At 42.1% G+C, this 15,506-nt stretch overlaps 1 protein-coding gene across 4 annotated transcripts in view; it reads left to right on the forward strand.

Annotated features, from left to right (window-relative positions):
- PNPLA4 (patatin like domain 4, phospholipase and triacylglycerol lipase) overlaps positions 1 to 13,478 on the forward strand; it is an 80,012-nt gene extending 66,534 nt beyond the window's left edge. For all 4 annotated transcript variants that reach the window (XM_083172570.1, XM_083172568.1, XM_083172567.1 and 1 more), the window contains exons 6-7: positions 2,601 to 2,753; positions 10,533 to 13,478. In XM_083172570.1, the coding sequence (XP_083028696.1) occupies positions 2,601 to 2,753; positions 10,533 to 10,664 (285 nt within the window). In that variant the 3' untranslated portion in view covers positions 10,665 to 13,478. The remainder of the gene's footprint in view (positions 1 to 2,600; positions 2,754 to 10,532) is intronic.
- Positions 13,479 to 15,506: the final 2,028 nt, after the last annotated feature.

Consider the following 15,506-nt stretch of genomic DNA (forward strand, 5'->3'; position numbering starts at 1 on the left):
CGCCTCTCCGACAGCGATTGACAGCTCAGGGAATCTGGCGATTCCCAGGGCTGGCTGAGAGGCGCTACATCTGCAAATAGATTTTTAAATGATTATATTTGGTCAAGAACATTTATTTAAAGTATTTCCAATAAAACTTTGTTTAGGAAATAATTTATAAAATCATCTATTTTATTATAAACCATGGTTCAAACATCAATGGATGGAACATTGTGACCATCGATGGTTGGAACATTGTGTCCATTGATGGTCGGTATATCGCAAGTTCAGTTTCCCAAAATCTGATCCTATCTACAGCTTTCGGGTACTCCACTGGGAAGGGGAGGGCTGCATTTTTTTTTACATTTCCCCAACATTAAAATACAAAGTGCAATCATTGTGTCTTAGTGGGAACTAGACCTAGTTCTATAAGTACCTTACTATAGTTGAGCCTTTAAAGTGGTAGTGAAAAAAAAAAATCCATCCTTTATCCCTCCCAGAGACTGCTAGTAGAACTCAGTAAGGCACTGAGGGGAAAATTTACTAAGATGTGAATTCTACTTCACATGTGATGTTGCTATGGGCAACCAATCAGAATTTACTTCTTATTTATTTAGCACCCTCTAGAACAGTGGTAGCCAACTCCAGTCCTCGAGAGCTACCAACAGCTCACATTTTCCAGACAACCTAGCTGCTGCAAAGGTGGACTCATTACTAGCTAAAACATTTTAACTGATCCACAGGTGGAGCTAGTTACTTCACTTGTGATTCTGTAAGGAGATCTGGAAAATATGCACTGTTGGTATCTCTTGAGAACTGGAGTTGGCTACCCCAGCTCTAGAAGATAGTAGACAGGATCTGATTGGTTGCCCATAGAAACATCACATGTGAAGTAGACTCAGTGGCGGAAGTCCCGGAGGCAATGGAGTCATTTGCCGCCGGGCGTCACGTTTGAAGGGGACACCCGGCCTGACATCCATTGCCTCTGGTAAACTCCAGCCCCTGCGTGCCAGCAAGAATACTTGAGGAGAGCAGCGCTGCAGTGATCAGCAGCGCTGCTCCAGGAGCTCAGTGAGAGGAGGAGATGGGACTTTCTGTCACACGCAGAGCCCCTGTCTCCTCCTGACAGCCCTGCAGCCCGTCCAGCTCTCCACCTCCTACGATCTTCTGGCTCATGCCTCATGATATAGATGGATGCCTCTTTTATAGGTGAGAGGGGGCGGTTGTAGTGTGTGTTAAAGTATTTGTGTATTGTGTGTGTATCTATATAGAGCTGTGTTTATATACATGTGTTGCTTTGTGTGCATGTATGGACTGATTGTGCATATGTGGCTGTGTTTACAGAGGTGTGTGTATACATGTAGATGTATGTGCATATTTAGTTGTGTGTATACATATGTGTATGTTGCTGTGTGTATACATGTGGGTGTATGTGCATATGTAGCTACTGTATGTGCATACATGTCTGTGTGTTGCTGTGTGTGTACATGTGGGTATATGTGCATATGTAGCTGTGTGTATACATGTGTGTGTGTGTGTGTGTGTGTGTGTAAGTGGCAGTTTCTACATGTGGGGTATGTGCATATGTAGCTACTGTATGTGCATACATGTGTGTGTGTGTGTTGCTGTGTGTATACATGTGATGTATGTGCATATGTAGCTGTGTGTATACATGTGTTTGTGTGTAAGTTGCAGTGTATAATTGTGGGTGTATGTGCATATGTAGCTACTGTATGTGTATATGTGTATGTGGCAGTGTTTATACATGTGGCTTTATTTGTGTATGTGGCTGTGTATATATGTGTGTCCCTGTGTGGCTGTGTGTGTGTGTGTGTGTGTGTGTGTATATGTGTGACGTGTGCCTATGTGGGTGTGTCTGCATATTAGGATGGATAAACAATAGTCTTAAGAAATACTGGGTTTTCCAGCATAGTTGATACCATCCATTTGAAGATCCCCATACAGTATATCACTGTGTTCAAGTATTGTAAGTTAATGCCAAAACACATTTCTTAAAATAAACTTTAAACAAGACTATCCAAAACCCATACATACAACTCTTTCACAATGTTAACTTTTTTTTTTTATCATTGAGAGCAATAGGAATTCTAATTTCTTGTTAAACCAGTTGTTTAAAACACCACAATATTGCATTGTGAACAGCTCTTTTCACAGAATATATAAATGTAATTGATTGAGAGGCTCAGTAACCTCTATGCCAATCCCAAACAGCCATCATGGGAAACCATTTTAATTGACTGAATGGGGAAGACTTAACTTGTTCAAATCATTTTATAATCATTCTGTGCTTGTTGTGAACAGTTTGTGTTTGACTTTTATATATTTCCCTTTAGAATATGCCCATACAGAAGAAGATTTTTATTTTATAATGAAGTTGAAAATGAGAATGTTTATGGGCAGTATTTTATTTCAATAAAAATAACCCTTGGGTGTGTGGTTTTGTTTGATTGTTTCCTTTTAACTGCTGTAATTGATACAGGGTTCTCCTAATGATATAAGAAAATGACATTCTGCTCTTGTGGTTTAGGAGGGTGTAATCGTATTTTAAGAGAATAAGTCTTCAAAATACAGTATATACTGTTGTTTTTTTGTTGTTGCAGAAATGGTTTGATGGAGGATTCACAAATGGTCTTCCTATCCTGCCCACTGGACGCACTGTTACTGTATCTCCGTTCTGCGGTCGGCAAGATATCTGCCCTGAGGATAAAGGACATGTTGACCTGTATTTTAATATAGCCATGCAAGATGTACTGGTAATTATTTTTGGATATGAAACTCTTGCCTTGCCACATGCTATGCTTTCATGTGCATGATTTAATAATGAGAGTACTATTCCAAACCTCTTGTCCCTATTGCATTCTTCTTTGATTGTTTAAAGCATAATTTTGTCTACAGTCATTTTTAATAATATATAAGTAGCAATCACTGTATTTTTGGAAAGCACAAGTTTGGAAACCAATAATACAAAAAATCTTAATAATACATGTAATAATACTAAGGTTTCACACGGAAACACTATATATAACCGACACATGCACTGAAATGAACACACAGACGCATTAAGTCATCCATTATCCTCCCTCCATAATAAACACACCTGCCATTTAGCCCCAGCACATGAAAAATACAGTAGCTTGAGCTACTAAACTTGTATAGGCAAACACGGGGTGGGTTTCCAGTTGCCTGGACCCTCCCACAGTCAATTGCTGAAATCATGATCACAATAGCAGTAGTATATAATAGGAATTTACTACATCATCCGTTAGGTGCATTGATCTGAGCAATTCACTAGCACATCAGGACAGAGAGACCAGAGAGCAGCTTCCAGTAAAAAAGCGTTAAATTGTGGTGGGAGAATGTGTACTTGGAAATCTCAGTTCTTTGTTACAGAATATACAGTATGTATATTTATTATGGGTGTTTTAAACTTTTACCAACCTTCGATGTGTCCTTGTACATCTTGCATCAATATTGCATGTAGCTGGAGATGCCTGGAGAGAGTCAGCAGACAAGTCCGGTGAATTCTTTTTTTTCCCCCAAAATGCGTCCCATTCGCATCGCCTGTATCTGAATACAAAATTCTACATTGTAATCTAATAGGTCCTAGGCAAAGAGCACGGGGATTCTGGTCAAAAATGGTCTTGGAATACATAGTAAGGTTCTAGATACGGGATACTATTGAAAACATTTAAATAGGGTATGGATCATTAGGTCACCAGCAAACATTAGGTCGACACCACTAGATCGACATGGCTTAAGGTTGCTATGCAGAAAGGTGAACATGGGTTAGGTCGACTGGGTCATTAGGTCGACATCGGTACGGTCTACAGGGTCATTAGGTGGACATGGGTAAGGTCGACAGTGAAAAAGTCAACATGTTTTTTTTCCACATGAATGTCGACACAGTCAACATAAATGCTAAAACGTAGCACGTGTCCCCTAGCATGGTTCGAAACGCTCACCATGCTTGGGGCTATGCTCGGCACACTATTTTATTGTCCCACCACGCCCTAGTGGATGGTAGGGCATGAAATACTGGCTGTTGGCACATGTCGTGTCTACATGGACACCGAAACGTACCTCTGTGTCTCTTCGCATGGCTTGCTGTGCTTCAGGCACGGTGCCTCACTATGCTACGCTCGGCACCATGCCCTAGTGGATGTACTTATGTTATTAATATACATATCATGTCCTGTATCTGATTTATTTGTTTTTTACATGTGCACTTTGTACAATGTGAGGCAAACTATAGCTTAAGTTAGTATATCCTCTTCAATTGCTGTCCACATTTGCTATAAAGTCAAACATTTGGAAATCCCCCTCTAAAAATCCTGCATTTGTCCTTTCTTATCCATGGTGAAATGCGTATCATTTTAATTTCAACAATGACCGCATATAGAAGTATAACATACTGTATATAGAAGTATAACATACTCAGGGCCTTATTCTGGTTCACTTTCAGAGGCAAATTCTTTCTCAAATGTGCACTGCAGGGGGGTGGGGGGGGGGGCAGATGTAACATGTGCATAGAAAATTAGATTTGGGTGAGATATTTTATTTCTGTGCAGGGAAAACACTGACTGCTTTATTTCTACACTGCAATATAAATCTCACTTTGCATTAAAACCCCACCCAAATCTAATTCTCTCAGCACAGGTTACATCTGCCCCACCTGCAGATGGTTTTGTCCATTTGAGAAGGAAATTGCCTCTGAGAGTGAACCAGAATAAGGCCCTCAGTGCAGTGAGAGGAAGACTCAGACAATTCAGATATACCCTAGCAAGACCGGTATATGTATGAATGAGTTAGAAGAAAGTGGTAAATACTACGAACATCCAGTATCAGTGACTCAACAACTACCTGTAGTGTAAGGGTGTAATTGGTGTGTTTTAATGTCATATATTGGTTACAATTGGATTTTGTTTACAACTAAGACCTGTATTTATCACTTAAATATATCCAATCATTCTATAAAGATGTAGTTGCCATGGTAGTGCTCTTCTGCTTTTGATGACAAATAATATATGCATTTACACACATGCAGTAGATTAATCATATATATATATATATATATATATATATATATATAAAAGAGGTGAAAAGAGCGCCTCCTAGTGTAGTAATTAGTGTATTCAGAGTTACACTTCCACCAATCAAGTAACACCCCAAATCGTGAAGGTGTACCGTTAGCGGTGGTATCCAACCACCTCGTATATCGCGTTTTAACGTCACTCCCAAGCCACAATCAGCATGTATGGAGAAGATCCTATCCCAGAATCCACTAGCAATGTGTCTCCAAAGACCACAGAGGAAAGAAAACAAAAAGAGAGATCCTAGTGCAATATTATAGTAAAAAGGAATTTATTCAAAACAAAAGACAAATATTGCCCGTACAAGATAAAAAACAAATGAGGCTTATCTGAAAATGCTTTTTGTCCAAAGCATATAATGGATCAGGGTAACCTCCACGGTGTACCCCTCTGCTCAACGCGTTTCGTCCTAGTCTAATAGCCTGGACTTCCTCAGGAGCATAAAATAACACTGTCCCCTTACCTATATTTATACCACTAACAATTAGTGCTCAAATTGACCGCCCAGTGGTATAAATATAGGTAAGGGGACAGTGTTATTTTATGCTCCTGAGGAAGTCCAGGCTATTAGACTAGGACGAAACGCGTTGAGCAGAGGGGTACACCGTGGAGGTTACCCTGATCCATTATATGCTTTGGACAAAAAGCATTTTCAGATAAGCCTCATTTGTTTTTTATCTTGAACGGGCAATATTTGTCTTTTGTTTTGAATAAATTCCTTTTTACTATAATATTGCACTAGGATCTCTCTCTTTGTTTTCTTTCCTCTGTGGTCATTGGAGACACATTGCCAGTGGATTCTGGGATAGGATCTTCTCCATACATGCTGATTGTGGCTTGGGAGTGACGTTAAAACGCGATATACAAGGTGGTTGGATACCACCGCTAATGGTACACCTTCACGATTTTGGGTGTTACTTGATTGGTGGAAGTGTAACTCTGAATACACTAATTACTACACTAGGAGGTGCTCTTTTCACCTCTTTTTTCTAGATTCTCTTGAACTGGGCTAAATTGGACTAGCCTTCTGGAAAAGAGCAGCCGCCCTGGAAAAAGGGAAAGTGGTGTAGGAGAAGAGACTGTGTTCCTTCTGCAAAATTTTCGTGACATTGTGAACAGACTTATTGATAATAGGTGGATTAGCGCGGGTACCACCAAAACGTTTCCTATATATATATATATATTTATATATATATATATATATATATATATATATATATATATATATATATATTAGAGATGAGCGGGTTCGGATCCTAGAGATCCAAACACCCCCCCCCCCCCCGAATGTACCTGATCCGAGGCTGGATCCGAGGAGTTCGCCGGTTTCCGCCATCTTTCGAGTCCAAATCGAGGCTAAAACGTCATCATCCCGCGTCGGATTCTCGCGAGACCTGGGGATATATAGTTCCCGGCGGTCGGCGCCATTTTCAAACAGGCTGGTGATTTCAGACAGCACGGATGTGTCCATGCTGTCTACTGAGGGGTGTGAGGGGGAAGCCCGCTGGGGGGGGGGGGGGGGGTTAATGTATAGAGGGGGCTGCTAGTGCTACAGAGGGGGCTGCATTATTTTAATTTAAAAAAAAATTCAAAGCAGAAAAAAAAAGTTTTTTTTAATTACTAGTCATTATTAGTCCAGGGATGCTGTATCAGTCCAGGGGTATCCCTGGCCATTATTAGTCCAGGGATGCTGTATCAGTCCAGGGGTGCCTGCATGCAGGGCCGTACTGGCCATCTGGCAAATGCCAGAAGGGCCGATGGCCTTGTGGGACATTTTTGTGAAGATTGCACACTGCAGTAGCGCCGCACCGCTCCCCCTGCCCCCTCGCGTCATCAGCATATTGACATGGCTGCGCTAGTGAGGAAGCGCTGCTGTCCTCCGCTGGGACCGGACCCAGTGAACGTGTGTGGCTTTCTGGTGGTGGATGACCGACTCTGGAGTGACCGTACACTCTGCACCACGGGCGGAACTACCGGCCAAAAATGGGGGAGATACGCGGCTGGGTCTGGCACTGGCAGACCACAGGCTTCATGTGGGGGGTCGCTGCAGTCGGACATTGATGCAGCTGCAGCAGCGCCCTGCATCCTTTGCAGCCGGGGATGACACACTACTGCTCAGCCTCTGAGTCAGCAGACAGGAAGTGATTCCTGTCTCTGAGGCTGAGAAGAGCAGTGAGTGGAGCGGAGGGACAGGATAGGAGAGAGCAGCAACAACAAGGCAGCCAGAGGAGGTGAGTTCATTTAAGGGGATTGGGGGGGGTGGACAAAACTAAACTAAAGGGAACTATATTTTAGTTTATTTTAGCAGGGAACAAAAATAAACTAAATATAACAGGCAGTGGCCAGAGAAATAACTGAAAATCTAACATGAATAATAAATTATATATGGAGGACTGTCAAGGCTGGTAAAATTTAAAAAAATAAAACTACAGGGAGGTGGCCAGAGCCTGACAAACCAATGGGCTAATCAGGCTGCAGCCTATGGTGCTGGGTCCTGTAGGGACACACCACCTGCCACCACAATGGCCTTGTATGGTGCGTGCTCAGCTCCTTGTCTGTTGAGCTCCTATGGACAGTTGAAAGATGGAACTTGCACGCCAGCCTACCAGAGCTCACAGCCACAGTTAATGACTGGCTGCCAAACCGGGAACACCGTTTGTCTCAGGAGCCTGTGCCATGTTTCTGATGTTCGTCGGCACTGGTATGAGCTGCGCAACAGCATAGGAGCTAAGCACATCCCACACGGGGACGTTGCAGTGAGCTCTCTATGGGCATAATGGTGTGTTCCATAATGTGTAATGGGAATTACAGTGTGTTCGATAATGTGTAATGCTTCCTTTTTTTGTGATGCCACGCCTCCTTTCCATGAGGCCATGCCTCTATTTTGACCCTATATAAGGGTCCCGCCTACTGCTGTTGGGTCTGTTTGCTCAAAATGCCAGGCCCGATTTCTGGTTCCAGTCCGGCCCTGCCTGCATGTGTACTGTATCCATCCAGAGGTGCCCACATCTGTGCTGTATTTGTCCAGGGGTGCCCACATTTGTGCTGTATCAGTCCAGGGGTGCCCGCATGTGTACTGTATCCATCCAGGGGTGCCCTCATGTGTGCTGTATTTGTCCAGGGGTGCCCACATGTGTGCTGTATCAGTCCAGGGGTGCCCGCATGTGTACTGTATCCATCCAGGGGTGCCCACATGTGTGCTGTATTTGTCCAGGGGTGCCCACATGTGTGCTGTATCAGAACAGGGGTGACCGCATGTGTACTATATTCATCCAGGGGTGCCCACATGTGTGCTGTATTTGTCCAGGGTTGCCCACATGTGTGCTGTCAGAACAGGGGTGACCGCATGTGTACTGTATCCATCCAGCCAGGGGTGCCCACATGTGTGCTGTATTTGTCCAGGGGTGCCCACATTTGTGCTGTATCAGTCCAGGGGTGCCCACATGTATACTGTATCCATCCAGGGGTGCCCTCATGTGTGCTGTATTTGTCCAGGGTTGCCCACATGTGTGCTGTATCAGTCCAGGGGTGCCCGCATGTGTACTGTATCCATCCAGGGGTGCCCTCATGTGTGCTGTTTTTGTCCAGGGTTGCTCCCATGTGTGCTGTATCAGTCCAGGGGTGCCCGCATGTGTGCCATATAATTCCATGGGTGCCCCCATGTGTCCTGTATCAGTCCTGGGGTGCCCGCATGTGTGCCGTATAATTCCAGGGGTGAACCCATGTGTCCCGTATCAGACCAGGGGAGCTGCCCTTTTTTTTAATGAAAATAAAAATAAGGTGTTTTTGGGTTTTTTTTTACTGCAAGGGCTGTTAAATGCGCTGTAGTCCTGGGGTGAGCCAAGAGTGCTGTATAATTCATGGGGTGTTGCTAAGTCTGCCGTATAATTCCAGGTGTGCTGCTCTTTTTTATAATTAAAAGAATACAAATTTTTATTTTTACTGCAGGAATTTCTCTGCTGTATAATTCCATGACTGCCGCCATGTGTGCCGTATCAGTCCAGGGGTGCCGCCATCTGTGCCGTATAATTTTATGTGTGCTGTGACAGGTCAGGGATACCCACATGTGTGACGCATAATTCCTGGGGTGAGCCAAGTGTGTCATTTAATTCATGGCTTGCTGCAAAGTCTGCTGTATAATTAATGGGGTGCTGCTAAGTGTGCCGTCACAGTCCAGGGGTGATGCTAAGTGTGCCGTATCAGTCCAGGGGTGAGTCAAGTATGCTGTATAATTTATGGGGTGCTGCTAAGTCAGCTGTATCAATCCGGGGGTGCTGCCATTTTTTTATTAAAATAATAACTCTTTTTACTGCAGGAGTGTCACGATGTGCCATATAATTCCATGTGTGCTGTGTCAGTCCAGGGGTTCCGCCATCTGTGCCGTATAATACCATGTGTGCTGTCATGTGTTCTGTATCAGGTCAGGGGTGCCACCATCTGTGCCGTATAATTCCTGGGGTAAGCAAAGTCTGTCGTATAATTCATGGTGTGCTGCCAAGTGTGCTATATTAGTCCAGGGGTGATGCTTAGTGTGCCGTATCAGTCCAGGGGTGATACAAAGTGTGCCATATCAGTCCAGGGGTGAGCCAAGTCTGCCAAATAATTCCTGGGGTGAGCCAAGTCTGCCGTATAATTCATGTGTGCTGCCAAGTGTGCTGTATTAGTCCAGGGGTGATGCTAAGTGTGCCATATCAGTCCAGTGGTGCTATTAAGTGTGCCATATCAGTCTAGTGTTTGTGCCGCCCACTTGTGTCTCTTATCATAGTTATCCAACTACTTCGGTGCAACCTTTTGGCCTAAAAACAATATTGTGAGGTGTTCAGAATAGACTGGAAATGAGTGGAGATGAATGCTATTGAGGTTAATAATAGCGTAGTGTTTTTTATGCTTTTAAAAAAAAAAATCAGAACCCAAAAACCAAAACGTTGAGGGGGTGCTTTGGCAAAACCCAGTAGAACCCAAAACCTGAAAGTAATCAGAACCCAAAACGCAAAAAGTGGCCGGTGCACATCCCATATAATATATATATATATATATATATATATATATATATATATATATATATATATATATATATATATACATATAAATTTAATAATGTTTGTATTGTTTTATTCAAATATTTCCTCTATAGCAGAGATGGGCAGTAAGCGGCCTTCCCAGAGATGGGCAGTAAGCGGCCCTCAGATTGCGGTTTAACTAAACACTCCAGCATGTCCTGCAACCATATTGGCATGTCGCCTGAAAGTGAAACAGTGGCAAGGCTTACTTGGATTTGTAGTGCTAGAGTAGCTGCAGAGCTGCTTATTGCTTACCCTTGCTTTGTGAATGTTTGTTAAAGTGTACATGCACAATAAGTTGTCAAAAAACATGTAATATATGTACAATTGACTCAACGAAAAAATAAATAATTTATTTGTCCTCATTTAAACCTCTGTACAGCTATCACCAGCCAATTTTGAAAGACTCCGTCAAGCATTGTTTCCACCAAGCCACGACAAAATGGAGTCCATTTTTCAAGATGGATTTGAAGATGCTGTGAAATTTTTACGATCTGAGAATTGGTATGAATAAAGCAAAAGCTGTTGTAATAGCTGTTAAATTAAGCAACACATTGCTTTATTAAGTGATGATGTGACTTTTTTCTCTTGGTTTTCATGTTGGAAACATCATTAATCAATTGCAAGTACATTAACTTTAAGTAAAGTGTTCAGAAAAGTTCTTTATGTTGGTAATGTGTCAAAGTGATGAAAAATTAGCTTAAAAAAAGGTGGAGGCGTAACTGCAAACCGTGCCTAATAAGAAACTGAAGTTGCAAGTAAGTATAGTTGTTGTTTTGTGATTTTAATTTTTATGAAGCGCCAATATCATTAAATATAAGTGACACATTAAGTCCAAAGGAATGTTAATATTTTTTTTATATATAACTATCTGCACATCTTGGTTGTGAATAGTAGCTTGCTAGTTCTTAGTTATGTTTTGTGGTGAAATTTTTTTTCTCTGGGAAAGCTTTTTATATGTTGTATGCTGATTGCCAAGACATTAAGGTGCATGCATGTGTAAGATAATGTAACACAGAAACATAGAATTTGACGTAGGTAAGAATCAGAATCAGCTTTATTGGCCAGGTATACTTGCGTATACTAGGAATTAGATTTGGATTGCTGTGCAACAGCCATCGTGGGAACAAGGCAAACTAATCAGCTCCTTTGGATTTCAGTATCATCTGTATGCGGATGATACTCAGCTCTACCTATCCTCCCCGGACCTGTCCCCATCTGTATTGAGCCGTGTCTCTGAATGCCTTTCTGCTGTTTCAACCTGGATGTCATCTCGCCACCTCAAACTTAATATCTCAAAAACAGAATTAATTATATTTCCGCCAATAAATAGTAGTTACCAACCTGATATCTCTATCGCTGTTGAGAAGATGACAATCACTCCTACCTCTCAAGCTCGCTGCCTAGGTGTTATTCTTGACTCAGAACTTTCCTTTGTACCCCACATTCAATCTGTCTCAAAATCATGCCACATGCACCTAAAAAACATATTTAAAATTCGCCCTTACCTTACACAAGACACTGCAAAAACTCTAATCCATGCTCTCATCATCTCACGCATTGATTATTGCAATAGTCTCCTTATTGGCCTTCCCCAATACAGACTCTCACCACTACAGTCCATTATGAATGCAGCTGCAAGGCTAATCTTCCTAGCCAGACGTTCATCGTCTGCAAAGCTACTCTGTCAGTCACTTCATTGGTTACCTGTATTCTACCGTATTCAATACAAAATTCTTTTACTTACACACAAAGCCATAAACCAAACTACACCAACATACATATCTTCTCTTATCTCAAAATATCATCCAACACGACCTCTACGCTCCTCCCAAGATCTGTGTCTCTCAACCACACTCATTACCCGTTCCCATTCCCGACTGCAGGACTTTCTTCGGGCTGCACCCACTCTGTGGAATGCCCTCCCAAGCACAATAAGACTCTCCTCCAGTCTCCAAACCTATAAGCGTTCCCTGAAGACTCATCTCTTCAGGCAAGCTTATCAAATTCCAGAACCAGTCATAGAACCTTGCATTCTGGTGGAATCGATGCAATAAAGAATACAGTATATATCCTTATGTATCAGTGCCTATTTCCCTATAGATTGTAAGCTTGCGAGCAGGGCCCTCCTACATTTTGACTGTCTGTAAATACCCTGTTTTGTTGTATCACTGTCTGCTATTGTAAAGCGCAACAGAATATGCTGCGCTATATAAGAAACTGTTAATAAATAAATAAATAAATAAGTAAACAGTGACAGTAAAGATACTGTATATATCACACATACAGATATGCACTGGATGTATCCTGATGGGTGTGGGTTGTTAGGTCTATACCAACTAGGTCGACAAGCATTGGGTCGACACCACTAGGTTGACATGGGTCTAGGTTGACATGGGTCAAGGTCAACATGGGTCTAGGTCGACATGGGTCTAGGTCAACAGGACATTAGGTCGACACAATCATTAGTTCGACATGGGCAAGGTCGACAGTCAAAAGGTCGACATGGGGGTTCTCACTTTTTTTTACCCAAATGTCGACACAGTCGACATGGACACAGTTTGAAGTGCATCGCTCGCTATGCTCGGCACACTATTTTATTCTCCCGCCATGCCCTAGTGGATGGTAGGGCATCAAATACCATCTGTCGGCACATGTCGGCTCAAAAAACTGTGAAAACCCCCATGTCGACCTTTTGACTGTTGACCTAGACCTTGTCAACCTAAAGCTTGTGTTGACCTAATGACCCGTCACCCTTGACCCATGTTGACCTAAACCCATGTCGACCTTGCTGCCTGTCGACCTAGTTGGTGTAGACCTAATGACCGTATCCCATCCTGATGAGGGACACAGACATGGGGAACATGTATTTACAGAGCTGTACAGCACCCAGGCAGCCATTCAGTGGCACAACTTGGTGATTGCCCCAGCCAGATAGGTAGCAAGTAAGGAAAAAAAAAAAACAGTACAGATATAGAACATGACAGGGGTGACACTGGGCACCATCTCCCCTCCAGCACACCACAGGAGTCAGCTTGGATGGATCCAGAGGCTGTCCTGCTGTGTGGCTTGGGGGATCCAGTGTGCCAGAGGCCCTGGCTGAAGGGAGAGCCAGTGTGAGTGGCAGTGGAGTCAGTGAGGCCTGGGGCCGGAGTTGGGCCCTCTATGGGCTGAGTTCTGCACCACTGCCCCCGATAGTGTAGCCATATCTCAGAGTCAGAGAGGCCTGGGGAGAGTCAGAGAGGAATTTTCCCCGTCGGAAATAGCGGCCAAGATTGTTTCCTTCCAAGGCAAAGGGCCAGATGTACTAAGCTTCAAAAGTGATAAAATGGAGAGTGATAAACAGCCAGCCAATCAACTCCTACCTGCCATGCCACAGACTGTGTTTGAAAAATGTCAGGCAGGAGCTGATTGGCTGGTTGTTTATCACTCTCCATTTTATCACTTTGGAAGCTTAGTACATCTGGCCCTTAGTAAATAAACCTTATAGTTCTTTGTAAGAATATTCATGTGCCTATCTCAAGCACATTTACATTGTCTCTATCATATCTAATGGGAGGCTATTCCACCTATTCACTACCTTTTCTCTGAAGCTATTTTTCTTTCAATTTCCCTTGAACCTACAGCACCTCCCTCAAGTTTTAGTGTACGTATGTCCCAAGTTCTAATACTTCCCTTTCTTTGAAGACTTTCCTGTACTGTTAAAAACGTAGGTATATTTGAATTTTCTATAATTTCCCCCCTTTATCGTTTAAACTATAAACTATACACGTAAAGACATTTTAGTCCTTGCTCAGGTATTCCCGCAAGTTTAGATCTCAAATCTCAAATCCTGTACAAATCATATGTTTTACATGTAAGTCATTTGATTTGTGATTTAAGGGGCAACAAAATTGCCGGAATATACTGGAAATTGTATGAAATTAATGTGTTTGATTTTTTTAACAATATAGAAATGAAAACAGGTCAGAGAAACATGGTTTTAGCTGTCTTTATTAATATATAAAGAAATCCAGATCTGTAACAAAACCCAGATCACTTGAAAGTGGTTTGGCCAAAATCAAAACACACAGAAGTTTAGAACCAAAACACTGGACTCTGCTCACATCTCTAGTATTTTTTCGAAAGACAAAATCACTATGATAATGGCTATTGTTCTTCTTTCTTTTGTAATAGTGAATTTGTAAAAATGTTTCATGTTTTTGTTTATTTAAATGTCAGAATATTACTATGTCAGAATCAAATAAAGTCAACTACAATTTTAAATTGATCATATTGACTGAGGTACTCTTTTAGTTAGCTGCAGCCAAGCATGGATATCTGGATCATTAGTGCTCCTTGCGGACCAAGTTTTGGAACCACGGTCCAATGCTAACTAATGAATATCTATGGACTATAGCAGGGCTGGGCAACACCGTCTCTCCAGATGTTAATTAACTACACATCCCAGGATGCTTTGCATTAGTTTTGCTATGTGGCCATGCTGAAACTGATGCACGGCATGCTGGGATGTGTAGTTCATCAACATCTGGAGGGCCGGTGTTGCCCAGCCCTGGACTATAGGGAAACAACCTATAAGAATCTGGTTCCAGTTGTTAACTCGACACTCAACAGGCAACTTGTCCATGTGGTCAAAATGTCAACATGCACTAGGTTGGCATTGACAAAAGCATTAGGTTTACATGAGTTTTTTAAAGATTTTTTAGACTTTGATTCATGTGGTCTACTATTAGCATTGCGATCAAAGCATTACACTAATTGTCCATGTTGACAGATGTCGACTTAAACATCTAAAAGTAAAACTTTTTCCTGTGTCAACTATTTGCATGTCAAACTTTTTCATGTATCGACCTTTTCACTATTGACCATTCAAAAGCGGTCTAATTACTGTTCACCTTGTAATCCACACCCATAGAAAGTAAATGAATGAAGCATTTTTGCAAAAAATAAAACAAACATGATAATATTAATAGATGTAAAATACTGTCACCGCATAATAAAACATAAGCCATGTTGAAGGAAAGGTATTTTATAAAATATAATTTACACAGGCTACATACACCCGTGCCCATACACGGAGTGATGAACGCTGTACATTTTGTACTAGATTGCATTGTATCTAGTACAAAAAGCATACAATGTGCTACAGCACCGTGCTTTTTGTACTAGATACGATGCAATCTAGTACAAAAAGTATGGGCTGCACACTTTCTGTGCTGTGCGATGTGATGTGAGCGGAATCACGTATTGCCCCTGAAAAACGCACTGTGTATGGGCACCTTAGGGAATCTAGACTAAGAAGTCTATTTACTAAGGGATAAAGTGGACAATGCTAAAGTTCCAGCCAATCAGACTA

This window comes from Crinia signifera, chromosome 2, assembly GCF_055691185.1.
Source record: "Crinia signifera chromosome 2, ASM5569118v1, whole genome shotgun sequence".
Lineage (NCBI taxonomy): Eukaryota > Metazoa > Chordata > Amphibia > Anura > Myobatrachidae > Crinia > Crinia signifera.